Source organism: Channa argus, chromosome 10 (assembly GCF_033026475.1).
Source record: "Channa argus isolate prfri chromosome 10, Channa argus male v1.0, whole genome shotgun sequence".
Classification (NCBI taxonomy): domain Eukaryota; kingdom Metazoa; phylum Chordata; class Actinopteri; order Anabantiformes; family Channidae; genus Channa; species Channa argus.
In genome coordinates this window covers 19,396,912-19,414,275 of record NC_090206.1, presented here as the reverse complement: position 1 = coordinate 19,414,275, position 17,364 = coordinate 19,396,912, and the positions used below count along the sequence as shown (strand labels likewise).

At 36.5% G+C, this 17,364-nt stretch overlaps 1 protein-coding gene across 1 annotated transcript in view; it reads left to right on the top strand.

Moving 5' to 3' along the window:
- gfra4b (GDNF family receptor alpha 4b) overlaps positions 1–4,460 on the top strand; it is a 38,634-nt gene extending 34,174 nt beyond the window's left edge. Inside the window, exons 6-8 of the mRNA XM_067519213.1 lie at positions 461–595; positions 2,655–2,815; positions 3,780–4,460. Coding sequence (XP_067375314.1) covers positions 461–595; positions 2,655–2,815; positions 3,780–3,923 — 440 coding nt within the window. The 3' untranslated portion in view covers positions 3,924–4,460. The remainder of the gene's footprint in view (positions 1–460; positions 596–2,654; positions 2,816–3,779) is intronic.
- Positions 4,461–17,364: the final 12,904 nt, after the last annotated feature.

Genomic DNA, 17,364 nt, shown 5'->3' with positions numbered 1-17,364 from the left:
ATAATTGATTTTATAACAGTAAAAAAAAAAAAAAAAAAAACATCTCTCTCTTTCTCTCAAATTGGAGAGAGGTGCTACACTTATGCATCTTAAGAGCCTCAAACACACACTTGGCATTTTCATTCCTGTCTTCTATTTATTAAAGCACTCTAAATCCCAGCTCCACTATGTGAAAAAAATAACTACTGAAAAAGAAAAAGAAAAAGAAAAAAAAAAAGCACAATGTCGGTGACCTAAAAGAGAAAATTTGTGTGTTTGGGCGTATCTGTCATGTGACTTAGTGCATAGCCACTCTAAGCAGCAATACTTGAATTATATTATCCCTAAACATCAGGTCAGGATACAGAAAATGCACTAACTATTATTGTTTTAGAAAATAAATCACTGTGTACACAGTGAAACAACTTAAAGGAAAATGAATATTTAATACTGATTAAGTCATGATGTGGTCTCTCTGCAGGAAGTACTATAACTCCCAACTATGTTGACAATTCCACGTCCAGCGTAGCCCCATGGTGCTCCTGCTCAGCCAGTGGGAACCAGAGAGAGGAGTGCAATTACTTCCTGGGATCCTTTACAGACAACATCTGTCTCAGTGAGTGTCACTTAATCCTCAATGTTCTGGAATGTAGGGACTGGTTTTTGGGCTAGAATTTGTGTTTCTATTAAAAAGGTAATTATTTATGATACAGAGGTAGAGAATTTGAATTCAGGCAAAAAGCTAATATACGTTTGTATACATCTTTTCTCCCCCATAGGTTACATTTGGTTATAACCCATTTACATTTATGACTGAGTGCCTACAAAAGAAAACCAGGCCAAGAGGAGTAAGATGAGATCATATGTTTCAAATTACTATTAAGACCATTTCTATTCAGCTTCATAGACACAAATTGCATTACCAGGGTAAAATGACGAACAGTTTGTTTATTGTACTTATTTATTAGTTGACAGTTTTCTTATTAGTTGAAAGTATGCAGCGCACTTAGTTACTCATTTACCCATTTCAACATTCAATACAAGTTGTATGTGTGTCATACACGTTTAAAGTAACAGTTCAGCATTTTGGGAAATATATTTATGTGCCGTTGAAAATTTTGCTTTACAGCATGATCCGAGTAGATGAAAAGTGTGATTACTTTGCCATAATCGCAATTAACTATGGACATTCTGTGATTGATCGCAAGTAAAAAATTGTATCGACTGAGATCCCTAATCGTTACAATCCACTGTTGGTTCAGCCAGAAAAATGTAAATTTGAAATTACAAAAACAGAGTTACCTAATGAGAGTAATTCACATTGAAAACCTGCAACACGGTACACTTAAACAGTCTTGAAGAGAAGCAAAGTACATAAGCTGTATAATAGAAGTAGGAGACAGCGCTGTCGACATTAACTGAGACAGCTGTCTCCCAGCATGCTCAGATAGCAGCAGAGCAAGGTGTATTTAAATCAGAGATCCTGTGTTCTTTGTAGAATTAACAGTACACTCTCCCAGTTCTCTCCCATTTACTCTCTCACTTTATCTCCTCTTGGTTTTAATCACCCACTTCATGCCGTTTCCTTGGTAATTCTGCCTGGGTGTTCAGACAGTCACTTCTTAGTGAATTATAAGTAAGATGGAACCGTGATTGTTAGGTAATTGTATATTTATTAAATCTCCTCCAAATTCCCAATAAACTTTTTCCTTTGATGATAGAAAAACCTTGAGAGCTTGATAACTTTTTTGTTGCTAGGGGTCAGCACCTATCAAAAGTGGCTTATGGAAAGACAACTGGTGAATTAGTAACAGGGTCAAGGTCATCAAAGGCTCATTAAGCAAAGGGTAGTGGGTGTCCAGTCTTATTCCACAGAGCTACAGTAGCACAAGTAGAAAAACTGACTGTTGGCTGTGGTCGTCAGAAAACGCAGTGCATCACAGCTTGCTGCCTGCAGGTCTTTGTATTTGCAGACAGGTCAGAGTGTCCATGCTGACCGCTCTGCATATACAATGACCCACTGCCTACAGGTCTTTGTATATGTTGACTGGTCTGAGTGCCCATGCTGACCCCTGTCAAAAAAGCTCAGTATTAGGGGGTTTAATGTTGTGGCTGATCTGTGTATACAGTAAAGGAAACAATAGCTTGAAGTCCCACATGAATGTCTTGAAAGTTATAATGTCTTCTGTTGTTCCGACATGTTTTCCCATGCTAATCTCATCCTAACATCTTTTCTCAATTTTTCTTATGAGCCCTGCTCTGGGGTGTGACAAACTAATGATCATTATTATTGACTCGTGATAAGTGTATACTTATCACTGAACATGTACAGACCATGAGAATCTTTGCTTGGTGTTTTTTGTGAGGTGAATCTTTAGGCAGTCTTTTCTCGGCCCGCTGCCTAGAAAAGATACAGAGGGAGGTCTCAGAGTTGTTTGGCCAGTGCAAATGGTCTATGAGTTAATGAGGTCGATGTGGAGAGGCAGGTGCAGTTTAGATACTTGAAGAGAATACTGATTATTTTCTATTTTCTATTTCTTCTTCTCTTCTCTGCTAACCAAGTCTAAAGTCGCTGTGGTGCAGCAGAATTTACAATTCAGAACGAAAGGTATCTGCCATCATTGATTAAGATACAAGACTAATAACACTTTTTTTGCTGTCGTCTCGCGTTTCAGGGAATGCTCTTGTGACATTTGGACGGGAATCAGGCCAGCAGCTGACTCCGAGCCAGTCCAGTACACTCAGCCCCAGCAGCAGAGAAAATAGGAGTAATACTTTTCCTCCAGAAACCATAGAAACTATGAGGAACATTCTAAATACAATCATGCCAACACAGGTGTGTACCGTTCTCAACATGACTGGTGTTTTTTTGTTCCCAGCTTCACACAGTCACATACATCCAGCAGCGAACAATTTCTAACACCACAGAAAAACACTGTTAAAAAGTAAAAAGAAACGTAGTGTTTTTTTTTTTTAAATATGAATGACACTACAATGTGTGTGGAAATTCTGTGATAAGAGGATTTTCAAATCATCTTTGTTTGTGAAAGAATGAGGCAGTGAAAATTGATGCAGCCTGTGTGACGTCTTCACCCAATTATTCTCAGTGCTGCTGGTTGAATCTATAAGGGCAGTATTGATGTCTTAAGCATTAGACTTTCAAAATCTTCAAACAGCTTTAATTTATGTAGTTTTTCGCTCCAAAATCTCAAATATTCTAGGCAACTATAAACTTTAGGGTGCATATGAGGTCACACTAAAACAATACCAGCCAGATAACCGTATGTTTGATGAGCATCACAATGGCCTAACAAAAAGACTAGATTGTCCAATTTTTCTTTTTTGCTTCAGTTACTGTTTGTGCAGTAGTTGCACAACTTCTCTGGTAATGTTGGCACAGTTGTGCACAGAGCACAGTTCCATACACATCTGCAACACAGTCAATTAAATATGAATGACATTTTCTTTCATTTCAGGAAAAGTAAGAATTTGATTGTAGTCGGCATATAAATCAGAAGCATTTTTCCAAATTAACTGCAAGTTAGTCCATAACTATGTAAAGGTCGTCTATGTCCATGTTAAAAGCTGTGAAAAATAGAAAGCATTGATTTTTTAAGATGCAGCGTTTAGTCATTCATGTTTCAATATAAAACAATATTTAATTTTTATAGAATCGGACAATGATTTTCTCAGGCAATGGAATAAACAAAAATAAATAAAATACTAATACATAATTATACATTTATATACATTTATTAAACAAAATATGGCCACAAATGGGTCTCTCCGTTTTCTCCCAGGTCCTGGGAAATGAGCTACTTGTGGACCAATCGACTATGCCATCCATCAGTGTCCCAAACTCTGCTTCACCTTCCATCACAATGCCTCAAACTGCCTTCAGCCTTCTGCTGCTGTTTCTTCATATGCTCAACAGTGGACACTAAAGACTGAAGGAGTGGGCTGAGGACCCTCCTAGTGCAGTGCAGATGGGAAGAACCAGTGCAGTTCAGAGGAAAATGGACCATGTGGAATTACTCCTCCCTCTAAATATGTACAGCGATTCTGTTTTTCTATTTTTGTGTCTAAGTGGTCCAGTTGCCCCTGCCAGCGTTCTCACTCAGAGCTTGGGACACTTCTGCAGATCAAGTGGACTCAATGCGATATGATCAAGTTGAGCCAAAAAGTACCGCTTTTGTGGACTTACCCAGCTCTCAGCTACTCAACTGTAACCATTTTCAAGAATTAATTAATTATGAATAGATAATGCAGATATGTATGATACAAAGAGAAGAAATACGGCTGTAACTGAAATTTTGCATTATCAGATTAGGCTGGTATTGGAAGTGGTGTAAAGGAAAATGGTTTTAACAGTGTAAAGGAAATAGTGTAAAGAGAAAGCCAGTGAACTTTGTGTCTGCTCTGTACTCCACAGGAGTGGGGGGTTTTAATAGCGCTTTCTTCAAGTGAAAGAAAAAGAAAAACGATTATTATCATTGTCAATATAGGAATAGTGTAGCAACAGAAAGACAACAAATCTAAACTTTGCTCAAACATCCTGGACAAAGCCCTGATTCTAAAATGTCAAGCAGTACTAAAGAGATGTGGCAAACCAGAGTAAACAAGACAGAACAGAATCTAAAATTCATTCCTCAGTCACAACTTTTGGCATTTCGTAAACCATCTCACAGTGCTATTTGTCATTGCGTAAGCTATAGAAGCTGTTCACAGGAAACACAAGTGTTTGGTCTTTTATCAATAAAGAAAAGTTCTTGGAATTAAATGCTAAGATAAAGCAATTGTGCTTTACCTGTAGCTCCATTACTACTCGTCCGTTTGCATAATACCCTTTCATTTCCTATTGTGTATGTCAACATTGCTATAGCGTTTTTGTGCAGGAGAAGTGAATAGTTTGACTCACTATAGTGAGTGTCACCAATAGCATTGAAAAGCCTGTTTGAGATTAGACCGTTATGAATGATTCAGTATTTTGTGTTCTTGGAATAAAAAGGAATTCTGCACAGGGCCACAGGTGCTGCAAATTAAAGTTTGCAGACCATTTGCAGATTAGATTTTTTTTTCCTTTTAGAAAACCGAATTACTTCTAAGGACACAGAAGCAACCAAAATGAATACTTGTTTACCTAAACTTTCACTCATACAACTTCCCAGAGTACTCAGAAATGCATTATTTGAAGATTTTAGTAAAATTTCACCAGCTGCTTAACTGTATTTTCCTGGATCTTAAATAAAGATAAACAGAAATCCTAAACAAAGGATTGTACTGTATATGTAAAATTTTTATTAATTTTATTACTTGACACCTTGCTGGCAGCTCAAACACACACAGACCTAAGAGCAGGGGACAAAGAACTGAAATGAATGAAGTTTTTATAGAAGCTGTCATAAAAAATAGGAGTTATTTGTGCAGTAACAGTGAAGTCCAAAGGCCAATTCACATAAAGCAGAATCTGTCACTTGCGGGTCTGACAGAGCAGACGGAACTGCATTTTATCAAACATATACTGTAATGCTGAACACTAACAAAGACAACCAAAGCCTTAACAATTCACACATAAAAGGCACTTCTACAAAGTACCACTGATTTCTAGTCTTTGAGTGTCTGGAAGTGACACACACCTGATGACTGAACAAAGGGGGCAACACACTTAACAACAAAGATGGACACAGCTCCAAATCCTGTAAGAGCAGAAAAATTCTCACACGCTCATGTGCCAAAACAATTTGACTTTTTACCTTAACAATTTGTGCTTAAAAGTAAAGATTAAAAAAGGTGAGGGCAGCACAGACTATAGAGGCTACAGAGGAAACTAGGGTAAAATAATTTTATAAATCGACGCTATGTTTTAGAGAAGTTGTAGGTACGGTAGGTCGCCCTCAATTGTGATGTCACTTTCTGCCCCAACCCTCCCATTTTATCCTGCTCGGGACCAGCATCAAGCTTGGCAGGGCCACACCTGGTAGGGTGGGATGTGAACCCGCAGCCTTCTGCATCCCAACCAAATTCTCTAACACTGATCCAATACTCCCCCCTTAAGCATAATCTTGAAAGATAGCGGTTTAAAAGCTGTTGCAAACATTTTAGCATTGTCTGTATTTGATCTGGCTCCGAGTGTCAGTGTGAGCTTTCTGGTCATACTTCCCTTGTCTTCCGCAGGTAACAGGTAGATGGGTAAATCAATAAATAAAGTAGATGTAAAAAATATTTTTTGCTGAACCCACATGAGAACTAGAGTTTGTCCAGTAATTTTCAATTGTCAGCCAGCAGTTGGTGCGACCACGGTCTCTGTCCTGCTGACCGACTGACACACTGACTGAGGAAGCTGATTGAGTGAAACATTGCTTCTGTAGCGCTTTCGCAATGGTCAAATCCCAATAAGTAGCTGAGCTTGCTGGCAGTCGCCCACAACCCTTCACCGTTTATGTTTAGTTTAATTTGTTGGAAAATGAACATTACATTACTAAAATTACTACAGTTCACATAATTAACCACTGATTGTGACACAGATCTTGTAAAGTTGACACAAATGGTGCTTTCAAGGAGAAAGTCTAAAAAAACCAATGAAAATTTTCAACAACTGCACTTTAAATTCTAATCTGAAATACAGCATCATGTTGAATGTTAGCTTGCTAACATTTCATACTTTAGTAAAATGTAAAGCTGAGATTGATGTCAGTGTCTGTTTTTGCATGTATTTGATTCTAATGGTATTGAACAAAAATATTACTTTGCAATGACGATGTTAGATAAGTTACAGAATGACAAGTTTTACAATCTAAACTCAAGGGTACTCAAAGGTACTACTGCTTTAATTAAAAAACAATTATGCCAGTGTTCATCAAACTGTACTTTCCTAGTGGTCGCGTTCTGTGTTAGACTAATGTTTTCCTTTGGTGATATACAGAAGGTTGTCTGTTGTCTGAAAATTTATTGATGGATTAAATATTTTTTAGTTATTAAAAAAATGCATTACTTTCCTAGTTGCCACACATACCAAACAATAATAATCAGATAAAATGTAACACATGTAACATTATTAGGGAGGATTCACTTTATTACTGCTTGATTATGTTTTAATACATAATAGCTAATTTCTAAGAAAGGTGAAGTCTTGCGTATAATTAGGATAATGGCACTAAACCAAAAATATTTTATTTGTAACAAGCAAAGGTTTGTTACTTCACCTCTAAAGCTACTATGCTGCAATATTTGCAACTGAAGTATTAAGTAAATCAATACGCTTATGTCCCTTTCATGCAATCACTGCTTTGGTCCTGAAGAGACTCCTTACTCCGCATAAAGAAAGGCTGGGAATTGGATCTACCTTTCTATAAAAAGCAAGTCAAGAATGTGACACTATGTTTGCAGTGTGCAGATAATACACAATGGGCAGTGACACTTGAAATCCACCAGAGCAGTAACTTCTAAAATACTGCAGAACAGGGAATAACTGTGCTCATTACACTACAAGTGTAGATGAGAAACTGATCGCAGTGATGAATGAGAATGCTCAGAATATGATCTGCTCAGCTGATTTATACCAGACTCATCATTCCATGAGTGATGCATTTTCATTTGCAGTGTGCAGCGTTACGGAAAAAACAAACCGAGTTTAAAATAAATTGTCTCATGGGTCATCAAAGAAAAGAGATTATCAAACTGGAGGTTTGCTCCCAAAAAACTGTGTCACTGCAATAACAACCATAATGTGCATGAAGATATAAAAATTCCTCCAAAGAAAACGTAAAGAAGCAAATGAAAATGCAAACAAGATAATTTCGATCTAATGTTTGATGAAGTAAAATTCAACTTCTATGTATGCATAGCATTTCCATTTTTCTATTACCAATGTAGTCACTACATCGTTGGAAATAATTATGGGTGATTACACCTGAATCTCCTAAATATTATATTTTACCCCAAAATCTTTTTGCCAAATACATTTTGGAGGAACTATATACTTTTTATATACTTTTCAACTGATCATTTATGCAAATATCTAATTACTTAATAACTAATCATATGGCAGGAAATCAATGGATCTGAGCATGTAGACATGGTGAAGGCTATCTGCGGGGCTTTAAACCGATTAAGCAGATTTACTGGGATTTTCACACACATACACACACAACCATCTCTAAGGTTTACAGACAATAGTCTGATAAAGACAAATATCCGAGTGGCAGTTCTCTGAGCAAACCTGGTTGATCCCAGATGTCACAGTAGAATAGCCAGACTGGTTTGAGCTGACAGAAAGACAAAAGTAAGTCAAATAACCACTAATTACAACCAATTAATTCAGACACGTATTTCTGAAAGCACAACATGTCGAACCTTAAAGCAGATGAGCTATAGCAGCAGAAGACCACACATCTATGGGCTCACCAAAATTGGGCTTTAGAAGATCAGAAAATGTTTGCCTTGTCTGATGAGCCTTGATTTGTAACATTCAGATGATAGGGTCACAATTTGGCATAAACAACAATGAAAGCATCCTCCTCCATCAATGCGTCAGATTGGTGGTGGTGGGGGATATTTTCTTGCAAATACACTTGCGCTGTAGTCAGTGTTGTGTTTTTCCCTTTTTCCAGAAAAGAAAAGACATGATCTTTCCCTAACGTTACCAAGCGTTAACAGTTTCCTTTTTACACATACTGTAATGCAATTGCTCATGACTTTATTGTCACAAGCATTTATCGCAGGGAATTGATTTTAAGTACAATAATAGCAGCCATTATAGATACTATAACTTGCAGTACAAAAAATGAATTACAAGCTCAAACCTGGAAATCAGCATATGCAAGTGATAATGAATTTACAGGCCTATTTACAAACTGTCATCTTCCAAACCAACAACTGCACATATTTATACATATAACATAAATGCATGTCCTAAACATCCATTTACTGATCAGTAGAGCACGGCTTTTTCCCGAACTCTAAATACACTGCCTTCAGAAAGTATTCAGACACCTTTATATTTTGCAAACTTTGTAATTTTATTTTAAATAAAATAAATTTACATTTCTGTCTACACACTGCAAGCCATAATTATAGCCACTATTAAATACCTGTCATACAAGAATATTACTGGCTGAAACAACTGTATACAGTATAATTAGCTGACACATCCACTATATTGTCTATGACTAAAGGATCATGCGATAGTCCATCAGGCATATACTTGTAAACCCATGTACACACAGGATTAATTCATGGTGTGACGCTAGTATAATCCCATTGCGAGGTGTAGAATATTAAAACATTTATGACAACATCCTGTGCTGGCTTTGATGGGCTTCTCTGAACTCTAGTTTCAGTTTTAATTTGATTTTGTGTGTAGATTTGTCCATGACCTAAAACTAATACAGTTCTGGAGCAAAAATGGCTCACTGGTTATTTAGGTTATCAGCATGAGATGAAGGAACTGCAGGTAAAATATCCTGAAAAACAAAAAGTAAGAAATATGATGTTATCCAGCCCTACTTTCTTTGCTTCATTGTCTCTGGATATGCCTTGTTATGGGAGTACACTTGGATTTATTCACTCCCGTCGCCCTAGGCCCTCCATCCACCACAGTTCCTACCCACTAGTGCCTCCGATTCCAACACTAATCAATAGCAACAATCAAATGTTACTCTGGGGTGCGGAAACCTCTTGCCATTTACCGCTGCATCATTTTACCTGCAATATATCAACACGCTTTCACCACCCCTATTTTAAGGCTCCATGCGGTTCCTGCGTTTTATCCATGTCTTGTGTCTGCAAGGAAGAATTGAAATTGATTCCTCCCACTAATTCTCGTAAACACTGCAACAAAATACAACCAGGGTTTCTGACATATGTCAAGTTAATTTCCCCACTGCTTTCCTCACAAACATAATAACTTGTTAGTGGCACTGACAGCATTTCACTCCCAATGATAAGTGTGATTAAAACTCACTGCAACTACAACAAAACCTAGTCAAAGCTCACTTTCAGAATACAGTATGAGCTGTAAAAAAAGTATGTTAGTTGTGTGTTAGTTTTAATTGTTTTTAAGAAGAGTTTCATGCCATACACAACTGTTAACACACGATGATTAAAAAAAAAAAAATCAGTTATGAGACACCTATCTGCTTCAAGATATGCATAAGTAATGGTTCCAATGGCAGACAAATTGCACATGGCAAACAAGAACAAATAAATATGAATAGCAGTCTTCACTATAATAACCAACAGTTGCAGCAGAAAATAAAAATTGTAAAGATTCAAAGTCCTGTCTGTATGATATGCTTCTTTCTTGGTATCTATAATCCCAAAAAGGGAGATTGTTTACTCAGTATGATTTTTAATCAGTAAGTCAGTAAAAATAATCTGTCTAAAGGGCAACATTGTGTTTTCCTTGAAAAAGTTGAATCACACTCCTGTCCAGACATTAGAGAGGCAAATCTTATACCACGTCTTTATTACAATGCAGTGTGATATATGTAATCCTTTCTTCTTCAAACAAATTACATCCTGGCTTATATGTGAAAGGAAGGAAACATGCTTTGTATGTTTTTTGTGAAGAATACTTCTCTTGAGATGTCATTGTGTTTAAATCTATTTTTAGAATCTTTGCATCAATTTTTAATTTCCTCTCTGTACATTGATGGATTGATGTATTTGTTGATGTGCTAGTAGCAAATATGTGATGAACACAACTATGTTTTTCAGTGTCTCCATAGGTTGAAAAGTCTTACAAAAAGTCTTTTTTTTATTTTTTACAGATCCACTGTTCCAGATGTACGTTTCACGATGTTCACATTTGTCTGCTCAAATCTGTTTCTACATAACCCTTGTTTCTTCATGCGTACGTGTGTGAAGCATGTAGGCGTATGACTGCAGACATCTGTTATTGTGCCTGAAATCTGTGTGTGTGTGTCTGCATATATGTGTCTTTGTGTGAGTTTGGATGAATGCACATGCACAAAGTTTACTTTTCTTGTTTCTCAACCTACCGTTTGTTTCTTGAGAGAAAAAGACACATAGGTCCATATGTTTTCAATTTACATGTGCATGGGGACATGCAAATTAAACATACACTATGTAAATTCTTTTTCACAGTTGCAAGCAGCTGCAGGAACCAGGACGGTGTCAGAGGGGGAACAGCTGAATAGTAATGATTGTCCACTATTCACCAACCCTTTACTGGCCTTTACCCCTGTGGGCCCCAACTGAGGTTTTATAGAAGGTCACTAGATTGCTTGAGTCTCTCTTTGGAGGCTATTTTCTGAGTAAATACCCTCATTGAGAGGCACTTACTGCTACATTATTTCATGGTGAGCTGGTTGACAATTTGTATAAGGGGCAATGAATCACAGTAACATGCAGAGCAAATGTACTTTCACATACTAGAATAAAAATGTGGCAATATTCCATCTCAGTGTACCTAGGACCACATCCAATCACAGGCCTAAAAATAATTATCACTTTTTTATAAAAATGTTTTGTACCACTTGGGGGCATCACACCAACCTGCAAGCTTTCAAACTGCTATACAGTACTTGACAATTTAAACAGCTGCCTACATATCCAATTGATATTGAACAGCATTAGCAATACAGCTGCAAATACCACATAAGAATTTTAATTAATCTGTTTAATTTGTGTCTGAGACCCCATTGAAAATAAGACAATCTCAAGGGCTTTATCCTGACACATAATAATTAATTCCTACATAAAATAGCAAAAAAGAAAAACATACAAATTTGTTAAATTGGTAAGCTGGTAATATTACAGTATGCTACCAACTGTTGAATATCCAAAATGTTGTCTTTATTATCATAGATGACTCTAATGTGAATTATTTATGTATTGTTAATTTTATGCACAACACATTATTGTTACAGATACAAGTCAAATATAAAGACTGGAAGTAAAAGATGTCAGTTGGAGTGAAATAAATAATTACATATCTGAAAAACAAAACAAATACACATATGACTTCATTAGTTTTGGTAAAAATAACAAAAAACAAAAATAAAAACCCACACAGAAAGAATTAAGTTAAAACAATCTTAAAGTCTTAGAGTTGAACCAAACTGAACAGTCAAGGTGAAGCCCCCTGTCGAAATGCTTGAAGTAATAAGAAAAAATTTTTAATACAAAAAATATTAATTAGAGAAGCAAGTGTAGTTGCCATGTGCATACTATTAATGGTGCAACGATTTTTCGAAATCCACAGTTTAGTTCAGACTTGATTGTGGAGCCAGGTTTTCGTTCATATCACCTAAATTTGTTTTTGTAAAAGTTTCGGGTGAAAAGAAGAAAAAACAAAGAAAAAAGTCTGTGTGATATTAAATCATGTTACAACACTGTAGAGAACACTACAGAATACCCCCCAACTCCTTGTTTTCAAGCGCTCCCTCACTTTTGATTTTCCCCTCAAAACCAGGTCATAATGCCTATTGGCTGAAATTCCTCCCAGTGTAGGGCAACAACCCTTTAAGCCCCCTATTTGTCATCAGAGGCAAATGGGGAGTCTTGACTTAAGGAGTCCTTAAGTCAGTAAAACCACACACTGTAAAAAAGCTCTGTAACACTGTTCCAATTAACACATGCCAACGTAACTGCTTACAATCACAATATCCTAACATTAGCAGCAGCAGTTAACAAGCTTACCTCCTATGCTTTATTATGCTCCTATTAGTTCTCTATGGTAACTGGCTTATTAACATTAGGTTAACTGATACTAGAAAGTTGACACTGAACATTAAAAGATGAATGTTCAACGTTAAAATTGCAATCGTCTTAAAAGTATCAAGAAAAATGAATATCCAATGTCATTTCCTGCTTTTGAAGAATGTAGAGATGTGAGAGATATGACTTCTTCATAACTGCCTAAAACTAACACGAGGTGTAAGGCAGCTTGTCTATAATATTTTGATGGAAGATTATAATACAGAAGCTGAGTACCTCTACTGCAGACTAGCTTGAGTACCTCTACTGCAGACAAGCATCTAAAAAATATCAGGTGGTAGCTGTATTCACAATGACCTCAACAGCTTCTTCTGCCATACAATGAATACAAAATATTGCCATTTTTATCTGAATGTGCAACAAAGCTTGAGTCTCTCTAATATTTTACATTGTTTCCACTAGAGGAGCAGCAGGTACCCATCCCTCTCTCGCCTTATAGCATGAAATCTATACCCCTGATTGTGTGATATTACAGTACATGGACAAACTACTGATAAGACAGCTGGCAGCTTTGCACGTCTCACCCCTTTTGACATTTCAAAAATGCCATTCCCAATCATTCCTTGGCTTAAATCATGTCCCACCACCATGAAGTCACTGCCGCCCAATAATCTTTATGGCACAACTGTTTTACATGGGGGTATTATTGTGCAAGAACTTTATTTCAAATATGTATTTAAAAATTTATTTATATATATATATATATATATATATATATATATATATATATATATATATATATACACACACACACACACACACACATACATTTGGCTCTGACAAAATAATAAAATCAATGGTCAAATAGTAGCTGATAATTTAAATAACCCAGAAGTCATCATTTTATTTAAATGAAGTATAAATTAAGATAAGGAGAATTTGGGGCATTCATTTTGCATTAAATATCATTAAATTGTTACAACTACTTTCACACACAGTGGATTATAGTAAGTGCTGCACAGTATGTGTGTGTGTGCTAGTGACCTCAAGTACAGAAATCTTCAGTCCAAAATATCAGGAACTCAGCAACCTTCTACTGAGTTGCACCATACAAAACAGCTTGTTTGATTATATACCTGTATTCACACTGACTATGCTTGTACTCACGCTTTCAATGAGTACAGCATCCTTTTTAGAATGAACCATCCTCATTTTACACTAGTAACCTTGCAGTTAGGTCCAAGAAAAACAAAACACACTGGAGCTAAGTATAGGCAAAGATAGACAATTAAAAATTTGTTGAAATGATGTATTTACATATCTAATAGGGAAAATGTAGAAAACCCATATAAATAGAAAGTTTGAAGCGCAATAATTAAATAAAACTATTCACCCATGGCTATTTCTATTCCCTGGGGATTTAATTGGTGGGTATGTTTTCAGTTTGAAAGAAATCTGAAGCAACAGAAGCCTCTGGTGCAATTAAGTGTGTGACCCGACGATAAAAAACCTGACTCTTTCCACTCAATGGCTGTTCAGTGGCAAAGTGTAGACTGCTTAGCTAATACCCATTAAAACCCATTATTCTTTATTGTGCAAAGGGAATAGTATGTAATTATTCAGCCAACTTGGACATTACACAGCTAAACTTGTTGAAACACACATTACACACCATACTGCCAGATGTTTATGCACAACATGCCACAGCTGCACATATACAGTAGAAGCATTCAAATTTGCTGAAAAATACTCCCAAGCCTTAACCTTGGATAAATTTGCTGACATTAATCTTTCAGAGCATTTCTGGTCTACTGCTAAATGAGATATTCTGAAGGCAACAGGCTGGTGGGTTGAGTGCATGGAGATGTCAGTTCACATCCACCTCTGATAGCAGCTATGCCCTCACTCAGTCACTGTAGTAAAGCCGTTCAGACTAGACCAAGCAGCAATTTGCCCTGAAGAAAAGACTTCATGGGCAAAGATAGGGTCTAGAGCTTGCCATGTTGTGTTTCTGCCTCTGCCTTTCCTGCAGACATCCACCAACTGCTGAACAACTTTTACCACCGCTTTAGTCCCAGATGTAAGTCAAGCCAACACCTGCCCATTAGAAGCATATCACCTGAGTCAGTCAGCCTTCATAAAGCCAAGTTCTTATCCTTGTGCCCAAAGCCATAATCAGCTTTAATTTCCAAACATGTTGTTCTGTTCACTGTAAAGTATTTTCCTAACAATGTTGGATTCCAAACATGGGTAAAAACACAAATATACATTAATATTAGGGCTGCAGATGATCTGCTGGTTATTAATCAGACTTATTGCAACCTCTTCTTTTGTCCAAGCAACAGTCTAAAGAACATGATTTTAAATGTTTGACATATGACAGATCCTCATATCCGAGGTGCTGCAACCACAGAACATTTTGCATTTTTACTTACAAATTACTGAATCATCTATTTGAATAGAAAACAGTTGCATGCACTATTACGATTGAATTGATTCACCAATATTTCAGCTCTAATCGAGATCATACCTTTAAGAACTGTTAATATGTTTTTAGGTGAATTCTCATCTTATTTTAATACTAAAAGCTAAAGCACACTTAGGTTAAGTGGATATGTACAGTAAGATATGAAAACCAGTGTGAAGGGAGCCATTAGTAATCAAAACACAAAGCATGGCAATCAGCAGACAACCTGAGAAAAAAAAAAACACTTTCTAGTTATTGTGTGTTTACAAAATGCTCAGTAGCACTTCAGACCACAGCCACTTCATCAGCATTACAGCAAAAACGAATTTGCATATCTCATATTTATTATTCACTTCAAACATAACTTATCCCCACTGCTTATATGAAAAATGAATATGACAAAGTACACAAGACATTTCTAGTTATTTCTAGGTAGCTATCCTCAGTAACCGGCTGTCTGAGAGACTGAGCTGAATTTATGCTGCCCCCTAATGCTTTGGATGAGCAATGCACCGCTTCCACGGAATTCATAACATAAATGATCCATCTCACTTTCCAATTACTGTTTTCAAAGCATGCTCAATAGTGTTGCTGTCATTTAAAAAAATAAACTAATGCTCTTAGCACAGTGAAAGTAATACTGTGTCTTTACCACAGACATTTTCTTTCATTTCTGCAGTAATTTAGGCTTTCTGCAGCCATGGCAACCACAGGTAACATATACTGAGCGTCTGCACAGGTGCTCAAACATACTTAGGAAGAAATGTCAAGTTTCATACAGACCAAGGAGGAATGGTGTTAGGAAATGGCAAATGCAAATGTCATAATACGTACTTTAGCATTCAGCAGACTGCTAACAATGAAAGGAAGCAGATTGCTTCTTTTTTGGGTAAAATGTGCAAGTAAGAGTTGGCTTACAATATCTTGTACCCAGAGTTCAAAGTCTGATTAGTTTATACATTTGTTGGCCAATCAAAAGACATTTTCCAAAAGTTTAATAATTTATTAAACCATTTCTCATTTAGGTCTATTTTCAAGCATAAATGACAATCATTTTCTGGTTTCAGCCTCTGAAATTCGATAACATGCACCTTATCTTAGTCTAATACTGTAACAGTATTTAAATTGGGTTCAAATTCTGATGACATTACCTTAAAGTTTTGGATTGGGACAATTAATCAAGACAAAGTAAGTTAAGGAAAAATATAATCGTAATTTAGCATTTAATTCAGGTATATAATTAGATACCACTACTCTTTGTTAAGTAAAATTGTGCCTTGCTTTCAGAAAAGTTGAAAACGGCCTCAAAATAAAGCAAAAAAAAAAAAAACGAAAAAAGAAAAAAATAGAGAAGCTGATGTGTTTTCACAGTATTTTACAAACAGAATGCGGTTTTACTATTGGTGGCAGCAACTTGTTTTTAGCTTTTAGGTGCCAATGGACAGAGTCAGCCAAACTATCTTGATCCTAGTTCGTTCAAGTGTCACCTTATTACCTTGTCACCTCAGGCCCACTCAACCAAAAAATCTGTCACCTTCTTGTATCATTATGCCAACATTTAAGTGGAGCTCATAGTTCATGTCTCAGACTAACTGGGGTCTATCGTCCAGTTTGACCACTGAAGACAGAACAGTAACATGGACGTGTGTTGTTACACCAACCAGCTAGTAGAATCCTTAACATAATTATAAAACATTCAGTAGAAAACAATTCAAGTTCACAGAAACATGCCCCAAACTTTAGACACATTCCAGGCTGCAGTTTTTAAATTCCGCTTAGCACCTTACTGAGCTTTTAAAAAGGTATTAATCTTTTCTCAGCTCCTGCATTTTAAAGACCTGTTTTGTCTATAATCTTTGTCCAATATTAGTAGAGACAGATTTACTGCATGGTGTTATAAACGGCATTAATAGCAGGACGGTTGTTTGGAGTTTGGAGTATTGTCATATTTAGTTATTTTCAGGGGAAAATATTTATTAATTTGAAACAGTGGTCTTACCTTACAAGGGCACCAACCTTTCGTGATGAAGAACTCAGTCACCAGATCTATACAGTGAAGTCAGTGGCACGATGTCTGACGTGTCCACTTAATAAATCCACCATGTTCCAATGACGAAAGCAGTAACCAAAAAAAAAAAAAAAGCCCTCTCGATTCCGGAAGTAGCAACGCAACAAGTCATTAAAATGAGAATAAGTTTGCCTCCAGAATTAACTTTGAGGTTATTGTCGGAACTGAC